At 39.7% G+C, this 14,347-nt stretch overlaps 1 protein-coding gene across 3 annotated transcripts in view; it reads left to right on the top strand.

The window, feature by feature from the left end:
* The window catches only part of LOC103105487 (mucin-16-like), a 93,684-nt gene that overhangs the window by 46,420 nt on the left and 32,917 nt on the right, over positions 1 to 14,347 (top strand). For all 3 annotated transcript variants that reach the window (XM_056820578.1, XM_056820580.1, XM_056820579.1), the window contains exons 10-16: positions 2,440 to 2,567; positions 2,701 to 2,768; positions 4,397 to 4,566; positions 5,256 to 5,294; positions 7,704 to 8,354; positions 9,410 to 10,366; positions 10,853 to 10,960. In XM_056820578.1, the coding sequence (XP_056676556.1) occupies positions 2,440 to 2,567; positions 2,701 to 2,768; positions 4,397 to 4,566; positions 5,256 to 5,294; positions 7,704 to 8,354; positions 9,410 to 10,366; positions 10,853 to 10,960 (2,121 nt within the window). The remainder of the gene's footprint in view (positions 1 to 2,439; positions 2,568 to 2,700; positions 2,769 to 4,396; positions 4,567 to 5,255; positions 5,295 to 7,703; positions 8,355 to 9,409; positions 10,367 to 10,852; positions 10,961 to 14,347) is intronic.

The raw sequence follows: 14,347 nt of genomic DNA, 5'->3' as shown, positions 1-14,347 counted from the left end.
TTCAGTACAGATATAGGGGAAAGGTATCAGAAAATTACAGTAGATAAAACCCAGTACATTATAATGATTCAGTGTAACAGAATAGTATTGAATACATTAATATATGGAATTAAAATCACAAAATTAAATCTTAAACAAAACAATCAGAAAGTACAATAAGATACAAAGACTTTCATTTAAAAAATGCAGTCTGCAAATGCTTAAAATTTTAATCTCCAATCTCTTTAAAGTTCCTTCTTCTTTCCATTCAGATCCCTTTTGCCAGTACTGTGGAATCTCCCATAGCTAGTGAGAACATGGGTTTTAGGAATCTCAAACTGGGCAGGCCCAAATGGCAAAAAGTTGCAGGGAGATGAACATCTCCCCCGAATTTCAGGGTAAGATAAGTAAAAGAATCAGTGCACTCATGAATGATAGTAGCTGTTTAAAATAGGCAATGCACTGCTCTTTCATAGAGTACGCCATGCTTGTAATCAACTTCCTATTTGGAAGAGTAACTTCCTTCTTTCCTTCCCTTCCCCCCGGGTACCCTGCTACATGGAGACTAATTATTGTTTAAGGGAAGAACACCCCAGTTCTTACCAGTTGGCTTGTGTTTCTGAAGACACAATGGCAGCTACAAGCAGCCTGGGACCTGGGGGCTGGGGCTTGGGTTGGATGAGGGATATGGGTCAAGAAGGTCAGGAGTGGATGGCTGGGACAACCCAGGAGGCAGGATTGGGCAGAAATAGCCAGAGTTAGGAGTAAGAGTAGAAGCAAGCCACTGGGATTTAACAGCAGGAATGAGTAGAATCAGGAGAAACAACTTAATATCTTCTCTGCCAAGAGTCCCCAACTAAAAAATAGCCCTACCAGTAGGCAGAGAAAGCAACCAAACAAAAAGTTGAAAAAGAAAAAGGCAGCAGCTCCAAAGAGAGTTCAAGGTCTCTCAGTGTTTGAGAGGGTGGGGTGGTCTAAAGGCCTTGGTCTTGAGAAACATTAATTTAAAAAAGTGATCTAGGCTATCTATCTTTAAAAATTGAGTTTTTATCATCCCATCTGGTCATAAACTGTAAAAATTAAAATTATATCTTAAATAATAAAAAATATTATATTTTAGGCAGTTTATTAAATAATCATTAGAAATCAAGGAATACAGAGGATACAAAATTAAAACCATGAGTGTCATTTTCAAAATCCTCACTCACCACCATCACCACTTGCTGCATGCCAAAAGAGGAGGCAGAGCTTCAATGCCCACTCATTTTATTCTCTTGTCTACAGGAAGTACATAATGACAGGAAATCAGTGCGCTCTCAGGATATGTAGTTCTTTTTTTGGATAACAGATTTTCAATTATACCCGACTGTCTGATCCCTCTCCCCCTTATTGTCTGGGGATAAATACTGCAGAAGCCTTTGCTGTTCCTTCATTTCTGGACAAGGCCTCTTAGCTTGTTGGGGTCTGACTTGGTGCACTGTTCTCTACTTCCACTTTCACTCCTGTATATACCATCTGTCCTGTTGGCCTTCTAAGTTCATTTGTGCTGGGAAATTATGTTTGTCTTTTTGTGTATGTTATACAGCTCCAGAATTCATGTTTAAGGAATTATATTAGGTTTTTGGATGGTAACTTGGTAAAGATCAGATGAGGGATCCATATCTTCTCCACCACCTTGGCTCTGTCCTTGCTTTTATTCTTATACATTTTAATTCTTGGAAATAGGAAATGAGACCTTTATCAGAAGAATTTGAAGCAAAGATTTTTTTTCTCTCCAATTACCTGATTTCTTCCTCATTTTAGCTACATTGGTTTTGAAATGGTGAAAAATCTATTTAATTTTATATTAACAACATTTTCCATTTTATCTTTTCTCCTATCTATTCTTCATGTGAAAATGAACCATCCTCCTGTCCATTAATATGAAAGAAAAATTTTCCTGAAAACTCTCATTTGTTTTATACCACCTTTTGCATATAACTCATGAACTCATTTGGAGTTTACTGTGTTATATCATGCAAGATATTGGCCCATCCCTAATTTATGCCATATTAATTTTCATTATTCCCAGCCATTTTTGCCAAGTAATGAGTTCTTCTCTTTGAAACTGGATTAATCTCCTCATTTTACAAGTGAGGAAACTAAGGCAAAATCATAGGACATGGCAGGGTCATGATTTTAACCCAGGTCTTCTGACTCCAAGTCCATAATTTTTAATCCTGCCAGAAAAATGTGTATGGCTAGAGAAATCCTCAGAGTTTCCTTAGTAGTTTCATTCTTCTGAGTATTCCTCTGCGGAAAGACTAGAACAGTGCCACATGGAATAATAGTCATGATCATGATATGGTCATCACAATAACTGGCATTTAGATAGAACTTGAAGGTTTACAAAGCATTTTCTCTCATTTGAATAACATTTGTAAGGCTCAGACAATGTGTGGTATCTTTCCTTCTGTACAGCAGCAGGGAGCTCCTACTCCAAGATTTTCACCCTCAACTTTACCATCACCAACCTGTTTTACACAACAAAGATGGGCCACAGAGACTCCGGAACATTTAAAGCTGCTGAGAATGTCATCAAAGTACTGGTGAGTCTCCATTTTTCCCTTCTCCTGCCACACACACTACCTTCTCTCTCCCATGCTGCCTCCCTTAGCCCTGAGTATCCAGGCTTGTTCTAGCCAGGTACTCAGAAGTTCCTTTCTCACCTTTTATTTTTAGCTCAAGTCTGTGTTTGCAATGACCAACCTTGGCTCTCACTATTCTGGATGCAGTGTGATCTTGCTGAGGTGAGAATCCTGCAAGATGTCAGCTCAAATAGCAAAGACCACCCTTTCCCATTTGACTCAGGTTTTGCCCAGGCTGCTGCTGCTTCTCCTTCCCAATGGCAATTCCTTCTTACCCAAGCTATAATGGATAAAATCCCCTAATAAACAAGCCATAAGAAATATTCTGGGTTTCCTTGTACCCTTTCCCTTGTGGAGAAAAACTTCTTTCCCCATAAAACTTCCAAAGACAAGGTTGTAACTCAACTCACTTTAACTTTATAACTCCATGTAAAAGGAATAACATAGAAGGGCACCAAATGAGTGCTTAGAAATTGATTGATTCAACCATATCAGCATTGATTTTCTCTAGAATCACAGGATTATATAGTAAAAGCTGGAAGGGACCTTAGAGGTGATCTGGACCATTCTCTTCATTTTCAGATGAAAAATGAAGACCCAAGGATATTTCAGTAACTTTTCTAATGTCAAAGATATTGTCCGATTCAGAATTTGAACACAGGCCCTTTGACTTTGAGTTCAATAATCTTTCTACTACTCTAAAGAAACTACTGAAGAAAATCAGACCCCATACACACTTGTAAACATAAAAATGACTAAATATACAGAGCACAGCCAACTCCAGTGTGGTAGGATTTAGGAAGGACAGAGTTCAAATTCTCTCTCAGACACATACCAACTTTGTGGCCTTGTGCAAGTCACATGACCTGCCTTAGCCTCACTTTCATTCCTCTGTAAAATGAGGGGACTGAATTTGATAGCTTCCAGTGTCCTTTTCAACTCTAAATCTACAATCCTCTCTAAACCTTTGTTCCAAGTGGTGTACTTCTCTCAAGAACGTCTTCTGAATAATGCAATTTCAGAAACGAATCCAGTGGTGTGTGTCAAGGAAGTTCATTCCCTCCTCCTCCTTGAGTACTTTGTGTCCATCAGCATTCCTCACATAACACAGTTATGCCAGGTTTTTCATCTGTGTATGTGCTGTATGTCAATAAAAGTCAAGGCTTTAGGTTTTGGGAGTAGAGAACCAAGAAGGTGATGGGGAAGAGAGCAGGCAAGGAAGGGGGAAGAGGAAGAGACTTGCAGGCTAGGTATCTCGTGGTCAGGTTACTTAGAGGAATGATGAGATTTAAAACTATAATTTTCTACCCTTTCTTTTTTTTTAAACCCTTACCTTCCATCTTAGGATCAATACTAGGTATTGTTTCTAAGGCAAAAGAGCAGTAAGGGCTAGGCAATGGGGGTTAAGTGACTCACCCAGGTTCCCACAGCTGGGAAGTGTCTGAGGCCAGATTTGAACCTAGGATTTTCTGTCTCTAGGCCTGGCTCTCATTGTCTACCCTTTCTAATAAACTTTGTAAAATATATGTCTGGGTAGAAATATTAATTCAATTCTTATAGGTGTCAAACTCAAAAGAAAATGAAGCCACTAAATTATACATCAGGGTCCCTAAGGCCTGCATATTGACTCAGAAAACTATACACATTTATGTAATACTTTTTAAATTAAACTAACACATTAAAATCAGAGGGCAACTATGATTTCTTCAGAAATGACACTTTAATTTGATTCATATGTCCCATAGGAAGGGTTCTGTTTAACACCTCTTATCTGAAACATCAATTTCCAGGCCTCTGAAGAATGGGACAGCAACAGGAGTGGATGTTCTGTGTACTTGTCAGGAAGATTCCTCCAACCCTGTTCTGGACAAAGAGAAGGTTTACTGGGAGCTTAGTGAACAAATATATAGAAGAAATCTAAGACACCTGCTTATAGAGAGAGACAGCCTCTTTGTGGATGGTAAATAGCTTGACTTGGGGCATATGCCTCTCTGTCTCTGGGTGGTTCCCTTTCTAGAAAACAACCCACCTGCCCCCAATTCTTCTATCCCTTTGAACCTCCTTTGTTTCCTTGGTTTCTTTATCTCTCACTCCTGGGATCACTGACCCTCAAAGTGGTGACAAACTGAACACATGGGGAGCTCACTTCTCAAGATTGGAAGAGGCTATGCTCCTTCTATTAAGAATTGTGGCATGAATCCCTTACTCTTAAATGGTGAAGGACCATTCTCCCAACCCTATAGGTGCCAAACCATCTCCTCTCCATTCCTCCATTAACCTTTTGTCCACATAGAGATACCCTACTGAAAGATTTGTGTGTTCTCTCTCTCCCTCTCTTCTCTCTCTCTCTCTCCCTCTCTCCTCTCTCTCTCTCTCTTTCTCTCTCTCTCTATGCCCCCCCTCTCTCCTTATTGTCCTTCCTTCTCTTCATCCTCCCTCTTTTCTCTTTTTTGTCTTCTTTTTTCCCGTTCTGCACCTCTTGTCTTCACATCTCTTCTGACTTATTCTTTTTTTCTATGCCATTTTCCTCTCCTCCCTCTATTCATCAACTCTTCATTGCCTCTTCTTCCTGCTTTCATCTTCTCTCCAAAACTTATTCCTTCTGAATTTTTTTCTTTTCTTCTTTTCTTTTCTCCTCTCCAACTACAGGGTATAATCATAAGATACCAGGCATCAGATCCACAAACAGTGAGTTTTTAATTTCTTAATTTCTCTATTTTGGGGGAGATTACAATGGAAAAATTTTTAACCTTTTTTGGGAGGGAGGGGTATAGGACAGAGGAGAAAAAGTGAGTTTGGGGGCTCAGAATGAGGAATGCTGTTAGAAATGGCCAACATAGAAATAACCATCTTTACTCATTTGCCTCTGTTGAGTTTTGTTTTTATTTCTGTTTTTGCTACTCAAAACATATCTAAATTGTTCAAAGGGAAAAACATACCCAATGGTACTTGGAAAGCAGATTATCCCTATCCCCTTTATAGTTAAAGCCAAACCTTGTTTTCTTTGTAACCATGGTAAACAGAAGGGATCTCCAAGCATTCCAGGGAGACCTGTGTCTCTCCTTCAGATTTTTCATTCTGCAATGTTGGCCAATGGTTTTCAATAAAAAAGTTTTTGTTCTTCCCTGCTTCAATAATTGCATTCTCTTGAACCCTGTCCCTTGCTCAATCATCATTATCCTCTGACTCTACAGATAGGAAATGAATGATGGTTGACTTCCTCCCCTGGGAAGGTTTAGTTAAGACTGAAGGTCTCCATGGTCATAAAGCAGGAAATGGGAGAAGATAGGAGAGATGCACTTGTAGGTGTCCAGTATGATAAAGAATGTAATGATCCCTTCTCACAGGGACCCTGTATTCAAACAAGGGTGACAACAACTCCAGAGATAAATCTAGGTAGAAGAGAAACAAAGAATATCTGACCCCTTTACCAACAGCTGCCACTGTCTGAGTATTACAGACAGATCTGCCCCACTCCCACTGAGTCACATCTTTCTTCTGCTAACTTCTTAAGTTTTCTTAAAAAAGAAACATGTTTCACTTTGACCTGTTGTTGGCTCTGCCACTGTCAAATTTGATTGGAGGTGCTATTTTCAATTGTTTGGATGGGAATATTAGGAGAGTTCCGCTGGTTAGCTTCTGCTAATCCACCATCTTGGCTCCAGCCTATTCATGTAATTCTTCTTTGTGATGTCTATAGTCATTTTGAATGGGTTTTATTTTCCTATATCTTCCTGCTTGATATTTGTTGGTAAGACACAAAAATTGAGGATTGTTTTGTTTTTAAATATCTCATTACTTAGTTGAATATTTTAATTGTTTAAATAAAATTTTAGTTGATACTTTAGGGTTCTTTAAACAGGCCATCATATGATCTGCAAATACTGAACACCCACCCTATACTTATTTCTTCACTGTCTTTTTTATTACTATAGCTTCCATTTATAGAATTGTTTCTAAAATTAATGATGATAATTAATGTCCTAATTTTACTCCCAATTTCATTGAACAGACACTTAAAATTACTCTGCTATATGTATTGCTAACTCTTGGTCTTAGCTAAATACTATTTACCTCCCATCTCTAAGCCTGGCTTTCAATTCACTGAGTACCCAGCTGCCCCCAAGTGGAAAATCTTTTAAACATGTGACTGTAATTATTTTGCTAATGTTATAAATTTAATATTTTTGAATTGGTAGGTATATTATGATCTTCAATTTTCTTTTCTTTCCTTTGTCTTTCCCTTGTGTAGGTATCAATACTATGTAATAGCAATAATTTAAATAGAATTAAATATTTTTATAATAGTTTATGTAAGATTGGAATTGATCTTTCTTTGAAAGTTTGATAGAATTTACTTGTAATTTTATCACTAGAAACAAAAGAAAATTGTTGAGAGAATAATAGGAATGGCATCTTAGAAAAGATGTCATTAAAACTGACATTTTAACAAAATTGGATGAATTTAATCATTTTATAGTGGGGGGCACAAATGAGTCATTCCACACATAAAAAAAGTGTGAGGATGCTTTTTTGCCTCATGAGAATTTAACAACTTTACAACTGTTTAACCCCTTCCAATTTCCTGTTTGTTGAGAAAAGGGAAGGAAAAAAGGATTATGTTGGTGATTAAATAAGGAATAAGTAGGTAGAACTCATTTCTTATCACTGGAGTATTCTAGAAGCAGAATACACTGATATGGAAGGAGTTGGGGGAGCAGGCATCATATGAACCTTCACTTTTCTCTGAATAGAAAAAAGAGGGTTGAATACTTATTCCCATACATAACTTCTACATCCCCTACACAGAATTGTGCCCTTGCATTCACCTTTTCAGGGAAAAAGAGGGAGATAGACAAAAGAGATAGACAGACTTAAAAGTCATAAAAGGGAAGGTTTAATTGAGGAGGGCAACTGACAAGCAGAACAAGACTTCTTCCTTAGAAAGATATATCTATTAACAGTAAATTGGACTGATTCCTTCCTCATTTATGAAGTGTAGGAGGCAAGGATGGACCCCTTCATTGCGAGGCTAATGAAAAATAGACAATAGTCCAAAACATGCTGTAACTCCATTATCCACCCTTCTGATCACAGGGCCCAGTGCAGAAAGCAAGGGCAGGATAATGACCACAGCTGGAGAGCCAGAGACCATAATGACTACAACTTCCAGCCCTGCAGTAAGAACACACTCTGTTCTGGCAACAACAGTCTCAACCACTGCCTCTGATATTGACTTGGAAAAAATCACTTTGCCTGCTTCCTCTGCCTTGCCAGAGACCATGGTAGCACCAGCTGCCTGGTCTGGAGTGGAGATGAGCCCATCTGAAACTATGTTCATTGCAGAGGGCTCAACACTACCTGGGACTGGGACAGAAGGAGGGAGCCCCATAGGTGTCCCTTCACACCCTGCTACCCATGACACCACAGCATCGACCACAGCCTTCCCCTGGACCAATGTGCTCCCAGCAGGGTCTACAAGCACTTCAGCCACAAGTCTTTCCAGTGTCAGTAGAGAAGATCCAAAGCCAATGACCTCTCTGGACACATCTGCTTCAGAGACCACAGCCATGGCTACTGCAATGGAAGAGCCAGCCCTGACTGAATCCACAGTCACAATGAACATCAGCAGAGGAGCTGAGGCTGTGGTTCTGTCCACAAGTGATTTGCCCACCAGCTCAGCTGTCCCACTCATTCCCACAGATAAAGTATCTACCAGGACCACCATGACCACTATTGCAGACACTGGTAAGAACAGTTCCTTCATTATCTTCCCTGCTGGAACATGGGGTTATAATTTAGTGAAATACAGAGAGTAAAACAGTCATCACAGTTATGGACTCTGAGTCTGACATGTCCATGGAGGAGGTTAACCTTGTCCTTTATCCCTTAATGACTCATGAGAGTTTTTGATAACAATAGTAAGAGCATGCATTCATTCCAGAGGACCTGAGTTCAAATCCTAGATGGGATATTTTATTCCCATATGAGGAAGATTGATCAGGAAAGACAGATAATAAGAATGGAGCTTTTAAGGGATGGAGAAGATAAGCCTTTTTTTAGAATTCTGACTACACACCCATTTTGCAGTTATAGACAAAACACCTCCTGGTACTTTGTGGTATTCATGCATGCATGTGGTCAATAGTTTTCATTCACAGTCCTTCTTTTGTCATCTATAACACAAGGCTCTCACCACCACTGGGACAGATACCAGCCCTACATTGCACAGGACACACTCTTCAACTATCAAAACCTCATTTGAGGTTACCCCTATGACTGAGAACATGACATCAGTTCTCCCCAAGACTGATGCCACAAATCTAAATTTTAGCACAAAAATCATATACATTGTCTCCCTTTCCCCTGTAGTTACTCTTAGCCCTAAGATCCCAAGTTCAGTGGTAGACAGAAACACAGATGTCCCACTGACCACTTCTAAATCTCCAGTGTTCTTAGACACTCATCCTGGAGGCTCATTGGTCACCTCTGCAGATTCAGCTGTCCTGGGGACTACTGCTCATGGTGAGCTACATGAAGTCTTAGAAAAAGACTTACACAACTTTCCTTGACCACTTTAACCTTAGAGATCACACAAAATACTGTTATAGCAAAAGTGATAGAAGGTAGCACTTTAGCTCCTCCAAAGGATCAACACAGGAACTGAAAAAAACTCACCCATTCCATTTCCTACGAATCTAGAAGAGATTCCAAAAGGTTCTGAGGCCTAGAGAAACAAGCCCTTCCTCTCTGTGGCCAAAAGTGACCACAGTGACTCCTTTTCATTATTGGATTGGGTTTAGGTCTGGATGCTGTTAACCAGCCTGAGCTGTCTGAAATACAAAGTCCACAAATCGTCACTGAATTCTCCCAGAAGAGTGATGCAGGATTCCCATTGTCTTCTACTGCAACTGAGGCAACTGGAGCAATGACCATAACATCTTCCACTCTCCTCTCAGGATTGGGGGAGAGCCAGTCTTCCATAGGCAGCATTTCAGGAACAGAGGCCATCGGAGACTCTCCCACCCTGTTCTCCTCTTTAGAAAGCACCAGTCCTGAGTATGAGTTGAGCACTGAAGAAGCACTGTCTACTCTGCCAACAGAAAAATTACTCGAAATGGTCTCCAGATCACTTACTATTATTTCCAAGATGCCTTCTAATGTCACTGCTTCAGCATCAAGGACAAATCTCCAAGGGTTGGAAAGTCAACGCATGTCTGCCCTGGAGGCCAATGATGACCTAGCAGTAGGCACTGGCCCTGGTGTGACCTTTACCTCTCCAATATCAAAGGGCACATCTTTTAACAATATGGATATAGATGTGGAAACTGCGTCAAAATTAGCTCCATGGTCAGCCAGCTCCTCATCACAAGTAGAAGCCAGTTCTCCCGATCTGGTTGTCACCACAGGAGATGAACCCTCACTAGGAATAGAACCTCACAATCCCATTCATGAATCTCTGAGTCCAAGGTCAGGATTCTTTCCTGCCTTAAGTACCTCCAAGACCTGGACAAGCACAGCTTCCCTTGAGGCTGCTACTTCATTGGAGGACCCAGGGCCAGCCGGCCTGAATCCAGAGACTGAGAGAAACCCACAGGCAACACCAAATCCAGCTATCACCCTGCCTCCAGCCAGCACAGAGGAAGTTTGCACAACAGCATCTCCCAGTCCTCCTGACACAACCACAGAGGGCAGCAGTGTCCAGGCAGGGACAGCCTCTATTTCTGATGAAGTGCCTTCCACTTCAGGCCTCTTCCCAAGTAAGCATATTTTAAATAAGCTTCCCAGGGAGGGAATTGGGGTGTGGCTTGGAGGAAATGGGGCATGTCTGTGCAGGGAGGGTTGGTTTGTGTCTTTCTCAGGGGAAGAATCTTCCTCCCAGGTCCTTCCTCTCTTTAGCCTTCCAATGGGCCACTGTAGGGACTTTTTCTTGGCTCCATATCTGTTGAATTAGTGTCATCTCTGCAGGCTTCCTCATCTCCATGCAAAGGATAGTTTCACAATCCTTGTGCTAAAGTGATTCTCTTCTTATTGATGGGATTCTGATTGCACTCAGTCTAACACATGTAGGGACTGTCCATCACTGACTTAGTGCTTTGAAGGGGAAATTTTTATTATTTACCCTGTGGGGGAAAGTCAGAGAAGCCATGTATTTTTGGATTTAGCAGTTAGTAGCAACAATCCTTTGGGTGTACATTAATAATACTTGACTGAGCTCTGGGTTCTCCCCTCCTCTCTTCCTGTAGGTGGTGATGCTGTTGTGGTGCCAGTCACACGTGCCCAAAGTCTTAGAGCACCAAGATGCACAGTAGCACCGATAAGGAGCCCCCTGACCCCTGTTTTTATTCCCACAGGTAAGTAGGTACCTCCTCTCTGTCTCTGTTTTGGAGGTTTATCCTTTTTAGGGCCTTGTTTCCCAGTCTTACAGAGGAAACATGAAATTATTTTAGAGATCAATCCTCAAGAACTCTTCTGAACCTCTGATTCCTTTCTATGTACAGCCTGGAGATGAGGAGTTTTAGAGGTAGAAGTGAGGTTCCCACTGCCAAGGTCTTTTATATAATTAATCATAGGCATAAAATTGGAAGGAAACTTTGAAGTATCAGCTATTATGTATAACCTCTCATTTTACAGATATGGATACTGAGGCCTAGAGAAGTAAAGTAATTAGCTCAGGGTGATTGGATAGGACTGGAAGGGACCCTCAAAGGTCACCTAGCTGAATGCATCATTTTACATATGGGAAAACTGAGGCCCAGATAAGTTAAGTGGCATGCCCCAGGATACAAAAGTAGAAAGAATCAGAGGTGAGATTTAAACCCAGGATTTCTTCTTCCAGAGTCATTGTTCTTTCCACTCTATTATGTAGTACTTCAAGGTTAAGAAGAGAGTTCAGACCTAGCACCTCCCATTGAATGGCTAAAGCTCTTTCCACTTTGGGGAAGGTTCCTTCTCTGAACTCTCCAAGGGTAGAGAATTTGTTTTTAAAAATTTATTTACATTCTCAGTATTTAGGGCAGGCCTGTTCACACAATAATCACTTAATAGATAACTGATTAATTGCTTTGATCTAATGGGTACATTGGTGAAATCCAGTTTGTTAGAAAAATTTGTCTTCAAAAGTTCTCTTAGACCTACCAACTGTTTGCCTATGGAAAAGGGAAGGGGAAGAGACTAAGCATTTATGTAGCACCTACTCTGTGACAGGCAATATGACTAAGCATTTTTTAGAAATATCTCATTTAATCCACATAACAACCCTAAGGGTTTGGTGTTATAGTTAGCCCCATTTTTCAGATGAGGAAAACAGAGGCAAGCAATGACTGATTGACCTTCCCAGGGTCATACAGCTAATAAGGTCTTAGATTAGATTTGAACTGGGGCTTTCCTGACTCCAGACTCAGCACTCTCTCCACTTTGTCATTTAGTTACTTCTATGGGCCAAGCCACAGAGGTCCTAGTGTCAGTTGTCAGGAATGGAGACAGACCCAAAGGCTCTGCTCTTGAGCAATGAACTTGGAATAAGGTGAATGATGCAGATATGGGCAAGTCACTTTATCACTGTGAGCCTTGACATCCTTATCTACAAAAGAGGATAATAATAGTTGTAGGAACTTCCCTTTAAGGTAAGTTTCCATGACCTTCTTCCTAACCTTTGCATAATAATTCACTTGAACCTTTGATGATGAATCACACTTGGGGCCCACTCTTTTAGTGCCAAATCCCAGGGATTTACCTCTAAGTCTTATCCTTTCTGAGGCATTGTTCTTCAACCAGACATGCTTCTTGGTCACTAGTTTATGCATTGGTTCCTACATACTAGCTCTGTGGTTTCAGTGACCTGGTCCTATGATGCTATGTCCTCTGAGTTTTTCCAAGAACTCCTGTAGCCAGAAGATCCTGGAATTGTTCAGTGGTCAGAACTGGAAAACTGGACCTCTCTGATGTCATGGTCTCCACATTGCTCCTGGCAGCCCATCAAACCTGGTGGGAGGAGGTCAAGTTTGGAGCTGTAGGTGTGGTTAGAGATGAGGATGAGGAGACAAATACCTCTAGATGATCTTATGTGAGGAATGGGGGCAGACCATCAAGCCATTTTCTGGACAAGAAACTTCAAGGAAGGGAAGTGTGTCCCATGTACCATAAAATCCCTAAAACATCCTTTTATTCAGCTGTGACTGATTTTCCTCTCTTAATTTACTTATTGACCTTGATAGTAAGCCAATCTGAACAAGGAGAGTTCAGGTATCTATTTCCAATGGAAATCACCTGTGCTATTAGAGAAGCTGTATGTCATTCAGCATTGCTGAGAAATCAAGTCATGTTGCTTAATAACCTCTGATTGATGCTTTTTATCTTTAAAATTTTTGACTTTAATGAAAAAATAATTGAAGTCAAAGATATTATATTTTCCCATTTACATCTAGTAACAATTTTTAATATATGATTTCTGAAATTATAAATTTGAAATTGTCTCTCCCCTTCCCTTCTGTTGTCCTGCCTCTTGGAGATGTTAATAATTTGAAATGGATTATACATGTATTATCATATAAAACATAGGTCTGTATTGTTCATTATTATTAGAGAACATTCATATAAAACCAGAACCATAAAATGAAACTGTTCCTAATGTGGAAATGAATATGCTTTGATTTGCAACTGACTCCCATATTTCTCTCTCTAGAGATAGAAAATAATCCTTATCAAAATTCCTTCAAACCTGTCCCAGATTGCTGCCTTTCTGAGAGTAGATTTGTCTTTCACAGTTGATCATCTTAGAATATTTCTGTTACTGTGTACAATAATCTCCCTATGCTGCTGATTTCACTCTGCATCGGTTCATAAAGATCTTCCCTGCTTTTTCTGAAATTATCCTGTTCATCATTTCTTATAGCACAATAATACTCCATCACCACCATATACCCATTCAGCCACTCCACAATTGATAGATATCCCCTCAATTTCCAATTCTTTGCCACCACACAAAGAGCTGCTATAAATATTTTTTGTACAAACAGGTGCTTTCCCTTTTTTTATTATCTTGTTTAGATACAGATCCAGTAGTGGTATTATGGGATTAAGGACTATGTACAATTTTATAGTTCTTGGGACCTAGTTCCAAATTGCTTTATAGAATGGTTGGCTCAGTTCACAAGTCCCACCAACAGTGCATTAGTGTCCCAATTTTGATATATACTCTCCAAAATTTATCACTTTCCTTTATTGTCACCTGGACCAATTTGATAGGTGTGACGTGGTACCTTGGGATTGTTTTAACTTGCATTTCTGAAATCTAAAGTAATTTAGAACATTTTCCCAGATGATTATTGATAGCTTTGATTTTTACACCTGAAAATTGCTTTTTCACATCCTTTAACCATTTGCCAAATTGGAGAATAACTTGTTTTCTTATAAATTTGAGAACTAAGACCTTTATCACAGAAACTTGTTATAAAAAATTTCCCCCAGTTTGTAGTTCCCCTTTACTCTTGGTTTCATTGGTTTTGTTTGTACAGAAGCTTTTTTTTTAAAAATTTAATTCAAAATTATTTATTTTATATCCTATTATGCTGTCTGTTTCTTGTTTGGTCATAAATTCTTCCCTTTTTCATAGATATGGAAGGTAAACTATTGTATGTTTTCCTAATTTAGTTATAGTATTACTCATTATATCTAAATTATATAGCCATTTTGACTATATCTTGGTATAGGGTGTGAGATACTAGTTACTGATCAATACC

This window comes from Monodelphis domestica, chromosome 3 (genome assembly GCF_027887165.1).
Source record: "Monodelphis domestica isolate mMonDom1 chromosome 3, mMonDom1.pri, whole genome shotgun sequence".
Lineage (NCBI taxonomy): Eukaryota > Metazoa > Chordata > Mammalia > Didelphimorphia > Didelphidae > Monodelphis > Monodelphis domestica.
Note: the sequence above shows the minus strand (reverse complement) of the source record. Positions and strands in the feature narration are given on the sequence as shown.